The sequence below is a fragment of the Mobula hypostoma genome, chromosome 1 (assembly GCF_963921235.1).
Source record: "Mobula hypostoma chromosome 1, sMobHyp1.1, whole genome shotgun sequence".
Classification (NCBI taxonomy): Eukaryota; Metazoa; Chordata; class Chondrichthyes; order Myliobatiformes; family Myliobatidae; genus Mobula; species Mobula hypostoma.
In genome coordinates, this window is record NC_086097.1 from 93853289 (window position 1) to 93873340 (window position 20052).

General features: G+C 46.4%; 1 protein-coding gene across 3 annotated transcripts in view; it reads left to right on the plus strand.

The window, feature by feature from the left end:
• Window positions 1-18589, plus strand: part of mapkbp1 (mitogen-activated protein kinase binding protein 1) — a 262295-nt gene extending 243706 nt beyond the window's left edge. For all 3 annotated transcript variants that reach the window (XM_063052886.1, XM_063052893.1, XM_063052901.1), the window contains 6 exons: window positions 790-913; window positions 1785-1962; window positions 3151-3400; window positions 8333-9295; window positions 12742-12827; window positions 14312-18589. In XM_063052886.1, coding sequence (XP_062908956.1) covers window positions 790-913; window positions 1785-1962; window positions 3151-3400; window positions 8333-9295; window positions 12742-12827; window positions 14312-14614 — 1904 coding nt within the window. In that variant the 3' untranslated portion in view covers window positions 14615-18589. The remainder of the gene's footprint in view (window positions 1-789; window positions 914-1784; window positions 1963-3150; window positions 3401-8332; window positions 9296-12741; window positions 12828-14311) is intronic.
• The last annotated feature ends 1463 nt before the right edge of the window (window positions 18590-20052 follow it).

Genomic DNA, 20052 nt, shown 5'->3' on the forward strand with positions numbered 1-20052 from the left:
ACGTGGGCGATGGTGATCTTTCTATGACTATGATTGTTCTTGGCAAATTTTTCTTTAGAAGTGGTTAGCCATTGCCTTCATCTGGGCAGTGTCTTTACAAGATGGGTGACCTCATCCCATTATCAACACTCCTCAGGGATTGTCTGCCTGGAGTCAGTGGTCACATAACCAGGACTTGTGATCTGCACCAGCTGCTCATACGACCATCTCATGGCTTCATGTGATCCTGATCGGGGGGCTAAGCAGGTGCCATGCCTTGCCCAAGGGTGGCCTGCAGACTAGCAGAGGGAAGGAGAGCCCTACACCTCCTTTGGTGGAAGTGTATCTGTACCCTGGCACCCCACCGGTCACAGAGGGGTGCTGCAGATCTCTCCGTTGGTTGGAATGTTTAAGCAGAGACTTTGCTGCCATCACAAGTGGATGTACAAGATCCCAGGACACTGTCCTGAAGAAGCACAGGGTGATCTCTATCGTAGTCTGGCCAACATTCATCCCCCAATGAATATCACTAAGAACGGATTGTCTCATCATTTTGATGCAGCTGTCTGCAGGAGCCATGTGTGGAATTGGACCCTGTATTTCCTACACTAATGTCTATACTTTGGACATTATTTTTTGTACATAAAATACTTTGTAAGTTATAGAAGGGATATGTTAGATGTTATTGTATTTGCATGCAAGAGTTTCTGTTTGTCTGTCCTGTGCCATCTGAGATTGGTACATGAACCTACTCCATGTTTCCCTCAACACTGGTCACCCTTTCTTTTAAAAACGTCTGTTGTGTCACAGTGAAAGCTGACCACTGGCTGGAAAAGCCAAAGTCACTGTCGGTGGGAGACACTGAGGAACTGCTAAACCCTCGACTGAGCATTTCTGCGAGATTCCTCTCTCGATCGTTAACTTCAAGTTTCAGGTCAGTGGGGGAAAATTGTCATGTAGGATGTGTAATTAATTCAGGAGTTGAATCATCTTGGGAGTGTGTGCTGCTACAAAAGGGTGCCCGACACATTATGGTCGGGATTCAGAAGGCTACAACCAGCAGACCAATATACTGTATGTGATGTAGGATTTCACTCTCCATAACCAGGTGTCCCACACTGTGGCTCCCTCTAAACGAGCTTCCACTACAGTGCCCCGTAACTGAAGGTCCAGCACTCCAGTGTGCCAGACTCACATCTCCAACGCTGTACTGCAGGGCTACCCTGCCACATAGACAAAGTCCAAAATGCAGTAACTGAGTTTCTGGGACGTTACTGTGGAGCCCCAGAGCCCGTTATGACAGGCCAGCACCAATAAAGGCTCCAGCCCACCCTCAGCGCCAGTTCAACATTGAATACTTGGGCTACAGTCTCTGAATGTGTGGCTGTGTGACTGCTGGTTGCTTTTCAGTACTCAACACGCGTGTGTAACTCAGCTCCTATTAAAAGAAGCCAAATGCTTTCCTCTTAAATTAGTAAAACCTCAGAACTGAACTTCCAGGCCCTCTGACTGGCAGTCCATTGACTGACAAGGTGCTTTCCATAACTGAGTGAGACTGTATCACTCTCACCTGTAAACCATGACGTGGTCCACTTAAAAATCCAACCCTGCATGTGGAGTTTGGAAAACAGTCCAACTAAGGCTTTATGTCGTTTGCCTTGGAGATAATTACCAGAAGCTGGGAAACAGATCAATGAATTTGCCAAAGATGATCAGTAAGGGTCTCTTTTCCTGTTTTAATTGTGAGATTCCCCAAATGCTATTTCACTACATAGTTACACTGTTGACATTTTTTGTGTTATTAGGAACTCGCCAACTCATACCTCCAAGCTCTTGCAGAATGGAGAGGTCGGACCCATTCAGTTGACAGTTCCTACCTCAGAGCCGGAAGGGAAGGAGGTCTTCACGGTGAAGAGAGAGAGCAGCAGGCATGAGCTTCAGAGGCCAGAGGAAGCAGTAAAATACCAGAAACACCCTGATGAAGTAAGTACTGAATTACAGTGACCTCTTCTTAACCGCTGGCTTTACTTGTATTTAAATCACCACTTCTGATTCTGCTGTGGTCAAGGCTCTGGAGAACACATAGAGGAGCTTCAACTGAATAGTCAGGGATAAAGGATTTCATTGACATAAAGATGTCCAGGAGATAGGGGCTGCTTGGGAATGATCCATTACCAGTGCTGAAACTAATGCTGGGTTTCAGGTTGAGTAAATAAGGAGAAACCTATCAATGGCAGGGAGCATGGTAACGGGAATATTTAAGGTAAGTACCAAAGCAACCAGGGGGTAGATGAGAAAGTAATTGTTCAACTTGGTGAGTAGTTGTGGTCTTCCATTCACCACCTGAAAGATTTAGTCATCATCATCATCATCATCATGTGACATGGTGAATGACGTAGATGACCGTGGTGACCACGATTGTTTTTGGCAAATTTCTCTACAGAAGTGGTTTGCCATTGCTGCCTTCTGGGCAGTGCCTTTACAAGACAGGTGACCCCCGCCGTTATCAAGACTCTTCAGAGATTGTCTGCCTGCCGTTAATGGCTGCATAACCGGGACTTGTGATATGCACCAGCTGCTCATACGACCATCCGCCACCTGCTCTCGCGGCTTCACGTGACCCTGATCTGGGGTAGGGGTCTAAGCAGGTGCTACACCTTGCCCAAGGGTGATCTGCAGGCTGGCAGGGGGAAGGAGCACCTTACACCTCCTTTGGTAGAGACAGATCTCCACCCTGCCACCCAGAAATATTTAGTAGAGACTTTTAAAGGCTAATTGGATGAATATTTAAAAGTTGTAGAAAGATTACAGTTCAATGGGGAAAGAGCAGGATCAAATGAACAGCTATTCAAAAGAACCAGCATGGGCATGAGAGACCAAATAACCTTGAATATATTGTTTTCTTTAAGTGAAATTCGTCGTGTTTAATTGACCTGATAAACTACTAATGTGGGAGGTTGTTTATAGAAGACAACAGAAGCAATGTGCTTATAGACAAATGATTGCAGGCAAAATGAAAACTTTCACATTCATGACCCTTGGAGCACTGATATCACACAGCTTGGGAGGGATTGGCCAGTCAGTCCGTCAGAGACTTCATGGAAACATGTTTGTGTTTATCTTTGAGCACCTCTGCTAAGATATTACCTTGTCTTCTGTCTTTTCCTGCAGCTTACGGCAAACCTGAATTCAACCCCATGTAAAATCTCAGTGAAAACCTCACCCCGAACGGAATCCAGTCTTGTTCCAACATCTGTCAGAGCAATACACACCCAGAGAAAACGAAGCCTGGCTCTGGAGACACGGAAAGTATCTGTGGTGTCAGTAAAAGGACAGTCTTCCTCAGCACTTCCCAGTCCAGCTGCATCGCCCAGTCCATCCATCAGAAAGTCCCAATCAGTCCATGACTTGATTCATGAAGGTAAGGAAAAAGATGATGCACCAAAACGACGAAAAACTTTCACTTGTTCCTGTCTACTGGGCTGTGCAAACGCCAGAAGTTTCGAATTGGACTCTTTCCAAACAAAGAATTAGTAAGAGAAAGATCTCCTATTCAAATGTGTCTCAGATTGTAGCCATCCTGACAACAGTGTGGGAATAATCAGTCAAATGGATGAAAGATGTGTTCTGTGCAATAAACTGAGCCCTTCTGAGCCCTCTGGTGTCCCTGACAACGACACCTGCAAAAAGTGCATCCAGCTGCAGCTCCTAACAAACGGCGTTAGGGAACTGGAGCAGGAGCTGGATGACCTGCAGATCATTCGGGAGAATGAGGAGATTATAGATAGTAGCTACAGGGAGGTAGTTACTCCAAAGGAGCAGAGGACAGGAAATTGGGTCACTGTCAGGCGAGGGAAGGGGAAAGGGCAGGCAGAGCAGGGTTCCCCTGTGGCCATTCCCCTCAACAACAAGTATACCGCATTGGATACTGTTGGGGGGGATGACTTACCTGGGACAAGCTGCAGTAGCCGGATCTCTGGCACTGGGTCTGGCTCTGCAGTGCAGAAGGGAGGGTGGAAAAAGAGGAGAGCGGTAGTGATAGGGGACTCGATAGTTAGAGGTGCAGATAGGAGGTTCTGTGGTCGTGACAGAGAATTCAGGATTGTTTGTTGCCTCCCAGGTGCCAGGGTCAAGGATGTCTCTGATCGATTGCATGATATTCTGAAGTGGGAGGGTGACCAGCCAGATGTCGTGGTGCACATCGGTACCAATGACATAGCAAGGAAGAGTGAGGAGGTCCTGGAGAGTGAGTATAGAGAGCTTGGTAGGAAGTTGAAAAGCAGGACCTCAAGGGTGGTAATCTCAGGATTGCTACCTGTGCTACGTGCCAGTGAGGGTAGGAATAGGATGCTCTGGAGGATGAACAAGTGGCTGAGGAACTGGTGTAGGGGGCAGGGTTTCAGATTTCAGGATAATTGGGACCTCTTCTGGGGCAGGTGGGACCTGTACAAGAGAGACGGGTTACACTTGAACTACAGGGGGACCAATATCCTTTCAGGGAGGTTTGTTAGTGCTATTGGGGATGCTTTAAACTAGATTTGCAGGGGGATGGGAACCAGAGTGCTAGAGCTGACAGTGTGGGTGGGGTGAAAATAAATGATGCTAAAAGTTCAAGCAAATCCGCTGATAGAAAGGTTGTGAGTGGTGGTAAAAATCTTCTGAGGTGTATATATTTCAATGCTAGGAGTATTGCGGGGAAGGCAGATGAGTTGAGGGCGTGGATTGACACGTGGAATTATGACGTTATAGCAATTAGTGAAACTTGGCTACAGGAAGGGCAGGACTGGCAGCTTAATATTCCAGGGTTCCGATGTTTCAGATGTGATCGAGGTAGAGGAATGAAAGGTGGGGGAGTAGCATTGCTTGTTAGGGAAAATATTACAGCAGTGCTCAGGCAGGACAGATTAGAGGGCTTGTCTACTGAGTCCTTATGGGTGGAGCTGACAAACAGGAAAGGTATGGCCACATTAGTGGGATTGTATTACAGACCACCCAATAGTCAACGAGACTTGGAAGAGCAAATCTGCAGAGAGATAGCAGGCAACTGCAGGAAACATAAAGTTGTGGTGGTAGGGGATTTTAATTTTCCATATATTGATTGGGACTCCCATACTGTTAGGAGTCTAGATGGTTTAGAGTTTGTAAAATGTGTTCAGGAAAGTTTTCTAAATCAATATATAGAGGGACCAACTAGAGGGGATGCAATATTGGATCTCCTGTTAGGAAACGAGTTAGGACAAGTGACAGAAGTCTGTGTAAGGGAGCACTTTGGTTCCAGTGATCATAACACCATTAGTTTCAACTTGATCATGGACAAGGATAGATCTGGTCCTGGGGTTGAGGTTCTTAACTGGAAGAAGGCCAAATTTGAAGAAATGAGAAAGGATCTAAAAAGCGTGGATTGGGACAAGTTGTTCTCTGGCAAGGATGTGATCGGTAGGTGGGAAGCCTTCAAAGGAGAAATTTTGAGAGTACAGAATTTGTATGTTCCTGTCAGGATTAAAGGCAAAGTGAATAGGAATAAGGAAACTTGGTTCTCAAGGGATATTGCAACTCTGATAAAGAAGAAGAGGGAGTTGTATGACATGTATAGGAAGCAGGGAGTAAATAAGGTGCTTGAGGAGTATAAGAAGTGCAAGAAAATACTTAAGAAAGAAATCAGGAGGGCTAAAAGAAGACATGAGGTTGCCTTGGCAGTCAAAGTGAAGGATAATCCAAAGAGCTTTTACAGGTATATTAAGAGCAAAAGGATTGTAAGGGATAAAATTGGTCCTCTTGAAGATCAGAGTGGTCGGCTTTGTGCGGAACCAAAGGAAGTGGGGGAGATCTTAAATAGGTTTTTTGCGTCTGTATTTACTAAGGAAACTGGCATGAAGTCTATGGAATTAAGGGAAACAAGTAGTGAGATCATGGAAACTGTACAGATCGAAAAGGAGGAGGTCCTTGCTGTCTTGAGGAAAATTAAAGTGGATAAATCCCCGGGACCTGACAGAGTGTTCCCTCGGACCTTGAAGGAGACTAGTGTTGAAATTGCGGGGGCCCTGACAGAAATATTTAAAATGTCGCTGTCTACAGGTGAGGTGTCGGAGGATTGGAGAGTGGCTCATGTTGTTCCGTTGTTTAAAAAAGGATCGAAAAGTAATCCGGGAAATTATAGGCCAGTAAGTTTAACGTCGGTAGTAGGTAAGTTATTGGAGGGAGTACTATGAGACAGAATCTACAAGCATTTGGATAGACAGGGACTTATTAGGGAGAGTCAACATGGCTTTGTGCGTGGTAGGTCACGTTTGACCAATCTGTTGGAGTTTTTCGAGGAGGTTACCGGGAAAGTAGATAAAAGGAAGGCAGTGGATATTGTCTACATGGACTTCAGTAAGGCCTTTGACAAGGTCCCGCATGGGAGGTTAGTTAGGAAAATTCAGTCGCTAGGTATATATGGAGAGGTGGTAAATTGGATTAGACATTGGCTCAATGGAAGAAGCCAAAGAGTGGTAGTAAAGAATTGCTTCTCCGAGTGGAGGCCTGTGACTAGTGGTGTGCCACAGGGATCAGTGCTGGGTCCATTGTTATTTGTCATCTATATCAATGATCTGGATGATAATGTGGTTAATTGGATCAGCAAATTTGCTGATGATACAAAGATTAGAGGTGTAGTAGGCAGTGAGGAAGGTTTTCAGAGCCTGCAGAGGGACTTGGACCAGCTAGAAAAATGGGCTGAAAAATGGCAGATGGAGTTTAATATAGACAAGTGTGAGGTATTGCACGTTGGAAGGACAAACCAAGGTAGAACATACAGGGTTAATGGTAAGGCACTGAGGAGTACAGTGGAACAGAGGGATCTGGGAATACAGATACAAAATTTCCTAAAAGTGGTGTCACAGGTAGATAGGGTCGTAAAGAGAGCTTTTGGTACATTGGCCTTTATTAATCAAAGTATTGAGTATAAGAGCTGGAATGTTATGATGAGGTTGTATAAGGCATTGGTGAGGCCGAATTTGGAGTATTGTGTTCAGTTTTGGTCACCAAATTACAGGAAGGATATTAATAAAGTTGAAAGAGTGCAGAGAAGGTTTACAAGGATGTTGCCGGGACTTGAGAAACTCAGTTACAAAGAAAGATTGAATAGGTTAGGACTTTATTCCCTGGAGCGTAGAAGAATGAGGGGAGATTTGATAGGGGTATATAAAATTATGATGGGTATAGATAGAGTGAATGCAAGCAGGCTTTTTCCACTGAGGCAAGGGGAGAAAAAAACCAGAGGACATGGGTTAAGGGTGAGGGGGGAAAAGTTTAAAGGGAACATTAGTGGGGGCTTCTTCACACAGAGAGTGGTGGGAGTATGGAATGAGCTGCCAGACGAGGTGGTAAGTGCGGGTTCTTTTTTAACATTTAAGAATAAATTGGACAGATACATGTATGGGAGGTGTATGGAGGGATATGGTCCGTGTGCAGGTCAGTGGGACTAAGCAGAAAATGGTTCGGCACAGCCAAGAAGGGCCAAAAGGCCTGTTTCTGTGCTGTAGTTTCTATGGTTTCTATGGTAAGTAGTGTCATGGGAGTCTTGGCAATGGTTAGTTCTCAAGCCACACACACAAAATGCTGGAGGAACTCAGCAGGCCAGGCAGCATCTATGGAGAAAAGTACAGTCGATGTTTCGGGCCGAGACCCCGATGAGGGGTCTCAGCCCAAAATGTCGACAGTTCACTCTTTTCCACAGATGCTACCTAGCCCGCTGAGTTCCTCCAGCATTTTGTGTGTGTGGCATTTGATTTCCAGCATCTGCGGATTTTCTCGGGTTAGTTCTGAAGCCTAATTGATGCTAAAGTTCAGTCACCTCTGCATTTCAGCTTTAAACACAGGTTTAAGGCATTGGGGGAAGAGTCATCTCAACAACAGAAGTGTGGTGGAATGGACCCTAATGTCCCAAAGACTGCTGATAGAGCAAATGACAGACAGTAGGTTTAAATACAAAGAGGAAGTGCCAGCAGGTGAGCTCCTCAACAAATGAAGCGAATCACACTGATGCAGACCTGTCTCTACAGGAAGTGTTGTGTCTCTCTGTGTCCTAGGTCCTGCAGCGATGACCTCTCCCTGTAGAGATCCCAGTCCTCACAGGGAAATTGTGTGTGATGACTATTTTGTGCTGATAAGAATCTAATGGTATTGAGGCCCCACTGTTCCCAGGCTGAGCACAATCTCTGTCGTGGGGGAGAGCCTGGCTAATACTACAGCATCACGATGATGAGGCCTCTGCACAGCTCAAGAGAGCAGCAGTGATGAGATTGATTGAGTGACCCAGCCCTCGTGAACCTGCTTTTTGATTAGCTCTTACTTTTGTCTTTGTCCTGTTTAGTTTGCATAACCAATACAACGCCTGCTGCGGTCACAACTGCAAAGCTGTGCCCCCACTCAGTGGCCGCCCCTGAGAAGGACGCCAGAACGAGCCAGCGAAGGACCACACCCCCTGGGTCCAGCAAAGTGGACGTCCCGTCATTACCACTGGCAAAGGAAAGCGCTCAGGGAAAGACCATGAAACAGAAATCCTACATGAACCCCACCACCAGCTCCATAGCCAAAATGTCCCGCAGCGTTTCAGTGGGAGACAGCCTGAACCTCACTGGGAATGGCGAGGATCCATCGATTGTGGAAAGCAGTGCCAACGGTCAACCTCTGGAATTGTCGCCCAAGTCTTCGCCTTTAATTAACACGGACATAGTGACTGAAATCTCCCACAAACAGGAAATGACAAAACAGAACTGGAGAGAGACTGCAAGCTCCAAGCCTTTGTTGCAGCAGTCTGCAAGTTCAGCAGTGTCCCCTACTAATAACTCTCAGCCTAAGCTAAACCTTGGCACAAGGGCCAACTTGTTCCTCGATCTGCCCAAGCCGCTGCCTGACAAACCTTCCTTGGCTTCTTTCTCACCACCCATCAAGTTGAAGGCTTCATGTCTATCAGAGTGCATCCGACTGCCAGATTTACCGGGAGGAACAAAATGGAGCTCTTTGGCAGGCAATGTGCCCGACACACACAGGGAAATCCAGGAGAAGAAGGGCGACACTGCTCCCACACCTGGACAGGAGGTGGCTACTCCCTCAACTCCATGGGCCTTAGCCCAAAGTCCCCAGGAGACACAGGGAGTTAAATCTCGTCAGCCAGCAGCTTCCCATTGTCCACCTGCATCCAGGTTTGGCAGACTGCAGAAAGAACCCTCGGACTCTTCACCCAGATTTCCAGCCGCAAGTGGCCAGGCTGTAGGTATAGCCACAGCAGTAACCCACCCTTCGTTATCTGAAAAATCCATTCCAAAGGATGCAGGTATGAATGGAGTCCCAGCTTCTCCCTCCTCCACTCCAGTCTTGTTCTGTTTCCTTTGCTTTTATTTCCGTGATGTACTAGATTGTGGCGTGTGTCCACTGCTGAACACGCTGCTCTAGAACCCTTCTCACTCCAGTTTCCTCTCACTCCCCAACGATTGTGGGTTAATTGGCTCCATGGTGTGGGTGAGCAATGGAATCCAGATGCTGTTGATGGGAATGTGTAAAGTGGTAAGAGTGAATAGAGTCTTGATGGTTAGCATGGACTTGATGGGCTGAAGGGCCTGTTCCTATGATATTCACTGATGCTTCCGCCTGCCTCATTCCTCGTTTGCTTTATCCTAGTTATCTTGCAAATGACGTTTCCAAGTGAAAGCACCGATTATTTTCTCCCCTGCTCCTTTGTTCGTTCTCCTTCTTCTGCCTCGCACCGTTGGGCTACTGTAGTCAGCTAGGTGCTCCAGGGCATCCCCTCCTCTGGCACTCCCTCCGATCCCGTGCCTCGTGCAGGGAGCACTGGTCGGATGGAGCTCAGTGACTCGCTGTGAGGGTCAATCCCATCCTGAGGCATGGTGCTGCAGCCCTGCTAACTCTTAACAGCGCGGGACCTGCACCACACCTTAGCTTTCTTACTGTCAGCAAACTAAGTGTTTTACATGCCTGTCACCACACGGATTAGTGGCAATAAGCCACTCGGCCCCAGCTGCCTGCTCTGCCAGTTAATGGGATTGTGGCCGTTCTGGTTGTAGGCTCTGTTCCTTCAAACCTCGGTACCCTTTCCTCCCCTTGCCTTCAAGAATCTACCTTAAAAATAGACAGACATTCACTTCACCACTGCCCAGAGGGAGACTCAAAAGTTTAAGACTCAGGAAATAGACTCAAAGTCTATTTCCTGAGGAGACTGAGGTCCTTTAACATCTGCCGGACGATGCTGAGGATGTTCTACAAGTCTGTGGTGGCCAGTGCTATCATGTTTGCTGTTGTGTGCTGGGGCAGCAGGCTGAGGGTAGCAGACACCAACAGAATCAGCAAACTCATCCGTAAGGCCAGTGATGTTGTGGGGATGGGACTGGACTCTCTGGCGGTGGTGTCTGAAAAGAGGATGCTGTCTAAGTTGCATGCCATCTTGGACAATGTCTCCCATCCATTACATAATGTGCTGGTTGGGCACAGGAGTACATTCAGCCAGAGACTCATTCCACCGAGATGCAGCACAGAGCGTCATAGGAAGTCATTCCTGCCTGTGGCCATCAAACTTTACAACTCCTCCCTTGGAGGGTCAGACACCCTGAGCCAATAGGCTGGTCCTGGACTTATTTCCTGGCATAATTTACATATTCCTATTTAATTATTTATGGTTTTATTACCATTTAATTATTTGTGGTGCAACTGTAACAAAAACCAATTTCCCCCGGGATCAATAAAGTATGACTATGACTATGACTAAAAGACCTCTGAACCATCTTCGAGAGAAAAAAGTCCACCTTTTTTCTGCCTTGAATGGACGCCTCCTTATCTTCAAACAGCAACTCCTAGTTTTCGATTCTCTCCATAGCCACCTTTTCTAAACGAAGGGCCCGCACTGTGGACGCTGATCCTGTTACTGTGATGCACCTGGCTCTCGTGAGCCCCATGCAAGGTATTCGCAAAGACTGATCCGTCGCAGCCCCTACTTCCACCACAACCCGGGAAATACTTGTCTGCCTTTGGAAAGGATGCAGAATCAGTCTACCAGGGCTTGAAGTTGTTCAGATTTGAGGATAGGTCGCATAAATGTGGTCTCTTTCCCATGTGATGCACAATATTAAAGCAATGAGTGACATTGGTTAAACACAGATTTGGTAACTAATGTGCAGAACACTTCCATTCACTCTGCGAGGGCAACTCTGAGCTTCCAGCTGCCTGTCACTCTTACCCCCATCCCACCCACCACTGCGATACCCTCCCACTGAGCGCAGCGTATTCAGCCCAGAAGGCTAAGCCGGCTAGAAGACTGGGAATATTCAAAGAAAGAAGATGCATGATACACGGGGTGATTGATAAGTCTGTGGCCTAAGGTAGAAGGAGTCAATTTTAGAAAATCTAGCACATTTATTTTTCAACATAGTCGCCTCCTACATTTACACACTTAGTCCAGCGGTCACGGATCCCTGCTTTGTAGAAGTCGGCGTCTACAGCAGGGCTGCTTGATAAGTTCGTGGCCTGGGGTAGAAGGAGATGAGTTATACAGCTGTCATTACATACATGTGCAGCTCAATGCTTTGAATGAAAAAGCAGAAAGTTTGAAGTTAATAACTCATCTCCTCCTTAGGCCACGAACTTATCAATCACCCCTGATGTGAACCACTTTCTGGAGGTCCAAGACGCCGACTTCTACAAAGAAGGGATCTGTATGCTCCAGGACCGCTGGACTAAGTGTGTAAATATAGGAAAAATAAATGTGCTAGGTTTTCTAAAATTGACTCCTTCTACTGCAGGCCACGAACTTATCAATCACCCCTGGTAGACATGGTCTGCAAACCAAAGAACAGGTGGAACGGGTACAGACGGGGAGAAAAGAGCTGGAGGAGATCAGCCACGGTGATGATGAATGGCGGTGGGGGAGGGAGTAGTCAGGAGGGACCAAGTGGCTGTCTCCTGCTCCTATACTCATGTGTTTGTATGTTCTTGCCCTGTCCAAACGGAGCCCAGTCCTGACACATGGTCATCCACTTCTTACAGTACATTAACTCAGGTTAGCTCTCTCCACAGGTGCTCCCTCATCTTCTGGCTATTTCCAGGTCTCCCCACTATTTCTGATTTCTGTTCTGCCCCTCACCTCTCAGTGGCCTCCCTCTACCAAACTGATCAGCTGTTATTAGTGATCGTTCACCATCCTCTCCCAGATGGCATCTGCACTTCCTGTGTTCACTGGACAGCCTCGTTCTCCACCCTACCACAGACACTTCCTTTGTTCTCCCCGGCACCCCTCTCAACGTAAAAGCTGCCTGTTTCCCTCACCCTTCCGGTTCTGTTGTGAAGGGTTTTCGAGCTGAATCATTAAACCTGTTTCTGCCCTCAGTGATGCTGGCTGGTCTGTTGATTAATGACGTTCTGTTACCAATCTCAGACCCCTGGCATCTGTAGGTTGTTGCTGCAGAGGGGATGTGGATTTCTGTTCATTGCTGGAAGTAGTAGAGGGGACCTTGGGAGAGATGGTTTCACTCAGCAAATACTGGAACTTTCTGCTAGAAAGGGGAGTCGAGGTGGACTATCTCACCGCAAAGGAGAAAAAAACCTGGTGAAGACTGAAGAGATAACACCCGTGAGGCCACAGGCTAACAAAATCTGTTTTTATCTGGCATGGTCCCCATGGGCTGAACGGCTTTGCTTCTGTGCTATTAATGTCTAGTTCATCCAGTGTAAAGGTATTGTGGGTACCAAATAGGAATTTTATTTTCTTGGCAGGTCCAACAGTCAGCGTTCAGAGCTGCAAACTCCTGGTGAGTGAGCTACACAGCTGCCTACAGAGGGCCCTGAACCTGTACCGGACGGTGAGTGGTAGCTGCTGGTTTATTATTGCCACTTACAGGGAAAAGCTTTCGTTTACACGCCAACTAAACAGACCATTCTGACCTTCGGCCCATCAGGGTGCTACAGAAGGAGAGCAGCAACGGCATGCAAAATAAAGTGTTACAGTCACGGCCTCAGAATAGAGGGACGTCCATTTAGAGCGGAGATGGGGAGGAATTTCTTTAGCCGGGGGTGGTGGGGGTGGAGAATCTGTGGAATTCATTGCCACAGGAGGCTGTAGAGGCCAGGTCGTTGGATGTAGTTGAGGCGAAGGTTGGTAAGTTCTTGATTAGTCGGGGCATGAAAGGTTACAGGGAGAAGGCAGGAGAATGGGGTTGAGAGGGAAATCGATCAGCCATGATGAAAACTCAATGGGCCGCATTGCCCAATTCTTTTCCAATGCCTTATGGTATTATAGTTACAGAGAAGGTGGCAGCTGATAGTAAGCTGCAGACGCCACGGCGTGTTGATTGGGAAACCAGCAGTTCATACCAGATGTTCATTCAAGAGTCTGACAGCAGTGGTATAGAAACTGTTCCTTGAGCCTGGTGGTACAGCCTTTCAAGCTTTTGTATCTTCTGCCCAAGGGGGAGGGGTCTTTGTTCACATTGGCTACTTTCCCAGGGCAGCCAAGATACATCCAGATAAGATGCTTTCTATGGCGTATCTATAAAAATTAATCAGCTGGGACATTTTCTCAGCTTCTGAGGAAGTAAAGAGGTTGGTGAGCTTTCTTGGCCGTGGCACCAAACAGGTGGGACCAGGACAGGGCAATGTTGATGTTTATACCGAGAACTTCAAGCTCTTAACTATCTCCACTGCGTTCGGAGCAGGTGCATGGCTTAGAGCGGTGTTAATTCCATGGGGTGTGGGTGTTGGCAGAGCCTCCTCAGAGAATGAGAAACCATTGCAGGTGCTCCCTTGTGTTTAAGCCTTGTTTCAATAATACTGGGTCTTAGTCCGATCACACCTGTGGCACTAAGCACAGGTTCAGTTAAAAGGGCTACACTTGCAGTTCACTGAGCTGATTCATAAGATGAAGGGGTTATCTTAAACGGAAAAGATGAATGAATTAGATCTGTACATCACCATCTATAGTCACCTGGGTATTTATACTCCTTGGATTTATTGGAAAGAAGTGACTTTATTGATGTAAGGTTCTGAGGGGTCTCGACAGGGTGGGTGTCGAGAGGGTGTTGTTCCCTCTCCAGGGAGAATGGAGAATCAGGAAGCAAAATTTCAGAATAAGGATCGCTCTCTGAAGAGGGACAAGAGGAGAAATTTCCTCTGTCTAAGAGCCTTGACTGATGGAATCCTCCAGTGCTTTTGAGAAATATGAGAGTCAAGGTTTTCGGGAAACAAGCAGGAAAGTGGGGCGAAGATCAGATCAGCACAGATTTTAGAGACAGTTGCACTTAGGAAGGGATGATGGCTTGCTCCTTATCTTCTTTCTCATTCTTTGCAGGTAACCAGTGATAAAGACCCCTCCGCTGAGAGCTGTCAGGTCAATGCCGTTCTCTCCGAAACATTTTCCTCTGTGAGGAAGGAATTGGACTGTCTTCTGTGGCCAGGCACAGGCCCCGAGCTACCTTCCCAAGGGCCAGGCCACATATCTAACCAGGCCAGTAATCCCCCAGTGAGGGGGCAGGGCTTTGAAGACAAGAAGATGCTGGCTCTGCTGGAACAGTACTCTGAACTCTTACTGCAGGCTGTGGAACGAAGGTTAGACCAGAAACTAGCAGCAGGGAGGCAAGATGCAGAGCTGTGAAGCCTACAGTACACAGTGCAATCATTGGCTTGCTCCTAACCCCTCCACAACCATATCAACAAACACAGTCTTTCTACTGGATCACCCTCCCAGCTTCCTGATCCCAAGGAACATGGGTCTGGTGTCTCAGTACGGCCATTCTTCCTACATTGATTTGCCAATTAGTCTCCTGCGCGTCTGACCCTGTAAGGCAGAGTTAATGGCTCCTCAGCAGTGCCCCTTACCACACTCTCCCCATTTGGACCCCCACCCTCCAGTAGAGCCTGGAGAGAGATGCAAAGAGCTCCTGCCTTGGCCTACTGGCAAGTCTGGGAGTCTGGTGATCCTTGGGCATGAGGGAGACCTGTTTTACTTTGTCACCCAGAGAATGAACTGTAATGACACACGTCACAGATGTGGGAAAGCTGAGGCGGAATGATGCAAGTGATACGTTGTCTCCTTCAGTCTTGAGATGAGGGTTAGGTACCTCTCTTTTTCCATTTCCCATCTGCTCTGCACTTCCCTTTCAACCCCTCTTGCATTCCCGGTATTCCCCCCCCCCCCCCCACCTGAGCATCACTCTGGAACAGTGATTACTGTTGTGTGAACCCGGATATGAACGGGAAGACTGTAACAGTCAGACTGGCTGCGGCCACCAAAACTTTGCTGACGTTCCCCTTGAGGAGAGAGAAAGCTGATGACGCAGTATGTGTTGGACAAATTCCTTACCACCCATGACATTAATTCACATTCCTGTAGGACAGACCATCGACTCTTACCTACTCCTTCCCTCTTCCCCTGCTGCAACAATAATGTCTTATTTACCAAAACACCAATGTCTGCTTATATCTTGCTGAAATCAGAATCAAACTGCTGAAGGGTTTCTTCACCATGAGCATGATGTGCTAGCACGATCTCCATCTACACTTTGCTCTGTGAGAAATGCTCTCTGTCAGTCACTAAGCCGTGAAATTCAGGCCCCTCGGGCAGACTCGTCCTGAGCTGTGCTCCCTTTGAGATCCCAGCCCTCTAATGTTTTCCAGAAGTTATTGCCCCATCACATTCCCCAAGAATCATATTCCTTTAAGTTTATTGGTCCAAAACACTGCTCCTGAATTGACTGCTGAATCATTACCCAAAATTCGCCCTCCTCCACATTGCCCCCAAATTCACCCTCCTCCACATTCCCCCGAATTCACCCACTTCTACATTCCCCCTGAATTCACACTCCTCCCCTTTCCCCAATGGATATCAGGCTGTGTTCAGATTCAAGGGGGAGCTGAGTGGTGTGGCTTCAGTACCAGTTGAAGAATAGAGATGCCATTTGTGATATCCTGTAGCAGAACGGGGAACTGCAGTGGTGTGACCTGTGTTTGATCAGTGGAGCAAAATGACACAGCTAACTAATGCCTTTGAATTGACCTCTGTGGTCCTTTTGGGATGGATTTGCTTGGAGTGTAGACCAAGAGTGAGCAGGCGTGTGAGAAGTGGAGGAAAGCTCTTCAGCCTTGGATTATGGACGAGAACTCTCAAACCCCGGACAGGAACATTATGCGCGTAGAGAAAGTTACCAGAACTTTAGATCGTTGACAGTAATCTCCTAAAGTCTGGACAGGAACCACAAGAATGGATAGCTGGAAACATTCAAACTCCAGAGAGGAGTCTGAGAATGTGACAAGAATCTTCTTACCCAAACCTTGGCAAAAAGGAAATGTTATCTAAGGACAAAGTCTTTCATAGTGTTCTGTACATTCCTGATGGGCAGGAGCCTTATTTCTTTGCTATTCCTGACCTTTTAGTATCTCCTTGCACTCTATGCTCCCTCAGGAAGATGATAATGCAAAACTTTACTACATCAATTAAGAGAGAGCTTCGTTTTTTTTCTACAAGAAACGAATCTCCAGTACTTTGCTGTGTGTGATCTAAACTGTGAGGTCTCTGCACATCATTGAAAGAACTTGCACCTGGTTGTCGGAATCCCTCAGCAGAGGTCACTGGCTTTTTTCCTTCCGTACAAGAAATGTCAATTAAAAAGACCAGAATTGAGAATAGACAAACTTTGTTTTTCTTTTTGTAAAGACTTTTTAAAAAAATTAACTTTAAAAAAAAAACTGCACATTACGCAGAGACTTCGTACAAATGTTCAAAGAAGCTGCATGCTTTTGGAGAAGTGTTTCAAGTATTAAAAACTGCCTTACCTGTGTGTGTAAAGAAATCGCGTGGTGTGATATGGAGCCGTGGATATCTGGAAGGATCCGTGTGACCCAGATTCCAGCCAGGCAGTGGTGGAAGAGGCAAAAAATGCCATTTCCCTCTGTTTTGCCAGGCTGGGGAAGATACAGGTCAATGCTTGCTGGAGATTGGTGCATGTTAATGCAAGGGCTGTGACCCTCGGTCACAGGGGAATTGGACCAACCGGTGTCAGGGTGTACGTGTGAAGAATGGCCACAAGGAAGTTAGCAGCTTGGGACCAGCAACCATTTTTTATCTGTTTTGTGAAATTCAATGTGAGCATGGTGGCATCCACCCTTTGGTACCAGCAGAGTCAGTACCTTCTCTCACAATTACCAGCAGAGTTGGTACTTTCTCTCTCAGGTACCAGTAGAGTTGGTACTTTCTTCCTCAGGTACCAGTAGAGTTGGTACCTTCTCCCTCAGGTACCAGTAGAGTTGGTACCTTCTCCCTCAGGTACCAGCAGAGTTGGTACTTTCTCTCAGATACCAGCAGAGTTGGTACCTTCTCTCACAATTACCAGCAGAGTTGGTACTTTCTCCCTCAGGTACCAGTAGAGTTGGTATTTTCTCCCTCAGGTACCAGTAGAGTTGGTACCTTCTCCCTCAGGTACCAGTAGAGTTGGTACTTTCTCTCACAACTAGCAGCAGAGTTGGTACTTTCTCCCTCAGGTACCAGTTGAGTTGGTACTTTCTCCCTCAGGTACCAGTAGAATTGGTACTTTCTCTCAGATACCAGCAGAGTTGGTACCTTCTCTCACAATTACCAGCAGAGTTGGTACCTTCTCCCTCAGATACCAGTAGAGTTGGTACTTTCTCTCAGATACCAGTAGAATTGGAACTTTCTCTCAGATACCAGCAGAGTTGGTACCTTCTCTCACAATCACCAGCAGAGTTGGTACCTTCTCCCTCAGATACCAGTAGAGTTGGTACTTTCTCTCAGATACCAGTAGAATTGGAACTTTCTCTCAGATACCAGTAGAGTTGGGACCTTCTCTCTTAATTACCAGTAAAATCGGTGCCTTCTCCCTCAGAAACCAGTAGAGTTGGCACCCTCTCTCTTGCTTACCAGTCGGGCTTTGTATTCTCCTTTCCATGGTGACGGCTGACTTTTCCTGAATGTGCCAATGATTGGGGTGCCTTCTCCCAGCGGTATCTGCTGCCTGGGATTTGCTCCTGATAAATCTGTAACAGGTCTGCTACATGGGGTCTTATTTATAATTTTTTAATTGTTGTAGTCACTCAATCAGAGAAGCTCCGGGCTTACAATGTAACAATGGAGTAGTGTGGGTACTGTAATCCCAAATTTTTTTTCCGTGGTTGAAATGTGAAGAACTAAAGAGACCTCCGAAGAGACTGAATATCTCTTATATCTGCAAGGTGAAGGACCAGGGAACAACTTTTGTGTGCATGAAGAGTTTTTGCATGGTGCATTTGATATACACATGTTGAGAGTACAGATGGTGCATGCTGAGAGTCTTTTTCAACTCTAATATCTTTGAATCATTGTTCTTTAAGATTAATTTGTACCAATGTATTTTATAATGAAAGCAATGTTTCATTTCTACAGTGGGTTACCAAACTAATTTTTAAGCTGGTTGTTGTGAATGTGTTTTATCTCTGTGTTCCTTGCACTGTAAGTGAGTGTTTTTTTAATCTGGTTTTTGTTTCCAACTTGTACAGCTTGTTGTTCATGAATTAAATATTTGCAATAAAATCCCAAAATTTGGGAGAAAAGATTTGGAAGAATTCTTGTTGAAGTGAACACAGCAATTCATGAACTAGTGAAATTTCTATTTGATTATTAAATCAACGTTAATTCCTCAGCTGAAACGGTCTCTCCCTTATCGTCTGAGTCTGTGTACTGTTGGCCCCACTACCACAGTGACTATAGTTCAGCACAGCAGATGCCCTAAAACTTGGTGCAGAAAGGCATGAGTTTTGTTAAAAGCACTTTTCACTCACTAAAAAATACATTGCGGTTAAATTAAAGCATCTTGGTGTTGCCGAACTTGCATATACTGTATATCTGTCTCTGTGAAAGTCTCTAAACATTCGAAAGTTTGTATGTTTTATTCTCATGCCAGCTTGCCTTGATTCAGGTAATATTCTTGTTGCTCTTCTCCGGGCAACAGCTCTGCCCTTTCTTTAGCATTTGTCTGTGTTTCTTTTTAAACGAGGCAGAGTTACTAGCTCAACGCTCAAAAGCGTGCAGGGAGCCGACAGGATTCGAACCAGGGACCACTCGCCTCGGAGTCTGATACAGATGCCAGTCACCACTGGCCAGCGGATCATGTAATTTTACATCAGGCTGACTAACAGCACCCAGCTCACACATCTGCTTCATGAAAAGACAGCACTGAATTTCTTAAAAACACGAATCATAGTTTAGCCCATTTTATTCTCTCCATATGCCAATCAAGTTCCTCTCCCCATCCCCTGTGCCGGATTTTACCCCTCACCTGCGCACGAGCTACTTGTCTTTGGAAAGTGGGAGGAAATCGGAGCACCTGGGGGAAACCGATGTGTTCACAAGGAGTACGTGCAAGCACCACACCGACAGCACAGGAGGCTGGGATTGAACCCATGACATTGGAATGGTGAGGCAGTTCCTCTGCTGACTCTGCATAAATAGTGACAGAAATAATAAAGTTAAAGGGAATGGTTTCTCCTTTCTCATAAGATCTCGGCAATCTGTGAGAACAGAGCAGGTTTAATATCACTGGCACATGTCATGAAATGTGTTGTTTTGTGGCAGCTGTACATTGCAATACATAACAACAACTATGATTTACAGTAAGTATATACATGAAATAGTTAAACAGGCAGTGCAAAAAGGTAGTGAGGTAGACGGAGACATAACCTAAGGTTTTTACTCCTCATGTATGTGAAGGATGTAAGAAAGTCAATTCAATTCAGGTAGAGTTCATGGGTTCAATGGCCGTTCAGAAATCAGATGGCAGAGGGGAAGAAGCTTTTCCTGAATCACTGAGTGTGTACCTTCAGGCTTCTGAACCTCCTTCCTGATGGTAAGTGAGAACTAGGCATGTCCTGGTGCCGGGGGTCCTTATAGACACTGTGTCCCTCGAAGGTGTCCTGGACATGACGGAAGCTCGTGGCCATGATGGAGCTGACTAAGTTTACAACTCTCTGCAGCTTATATCGATTCTGTACCCTAACACCTCCCCCTCCATGCCAGACGGTGATGCAACCAGTCAGAATGCTCTC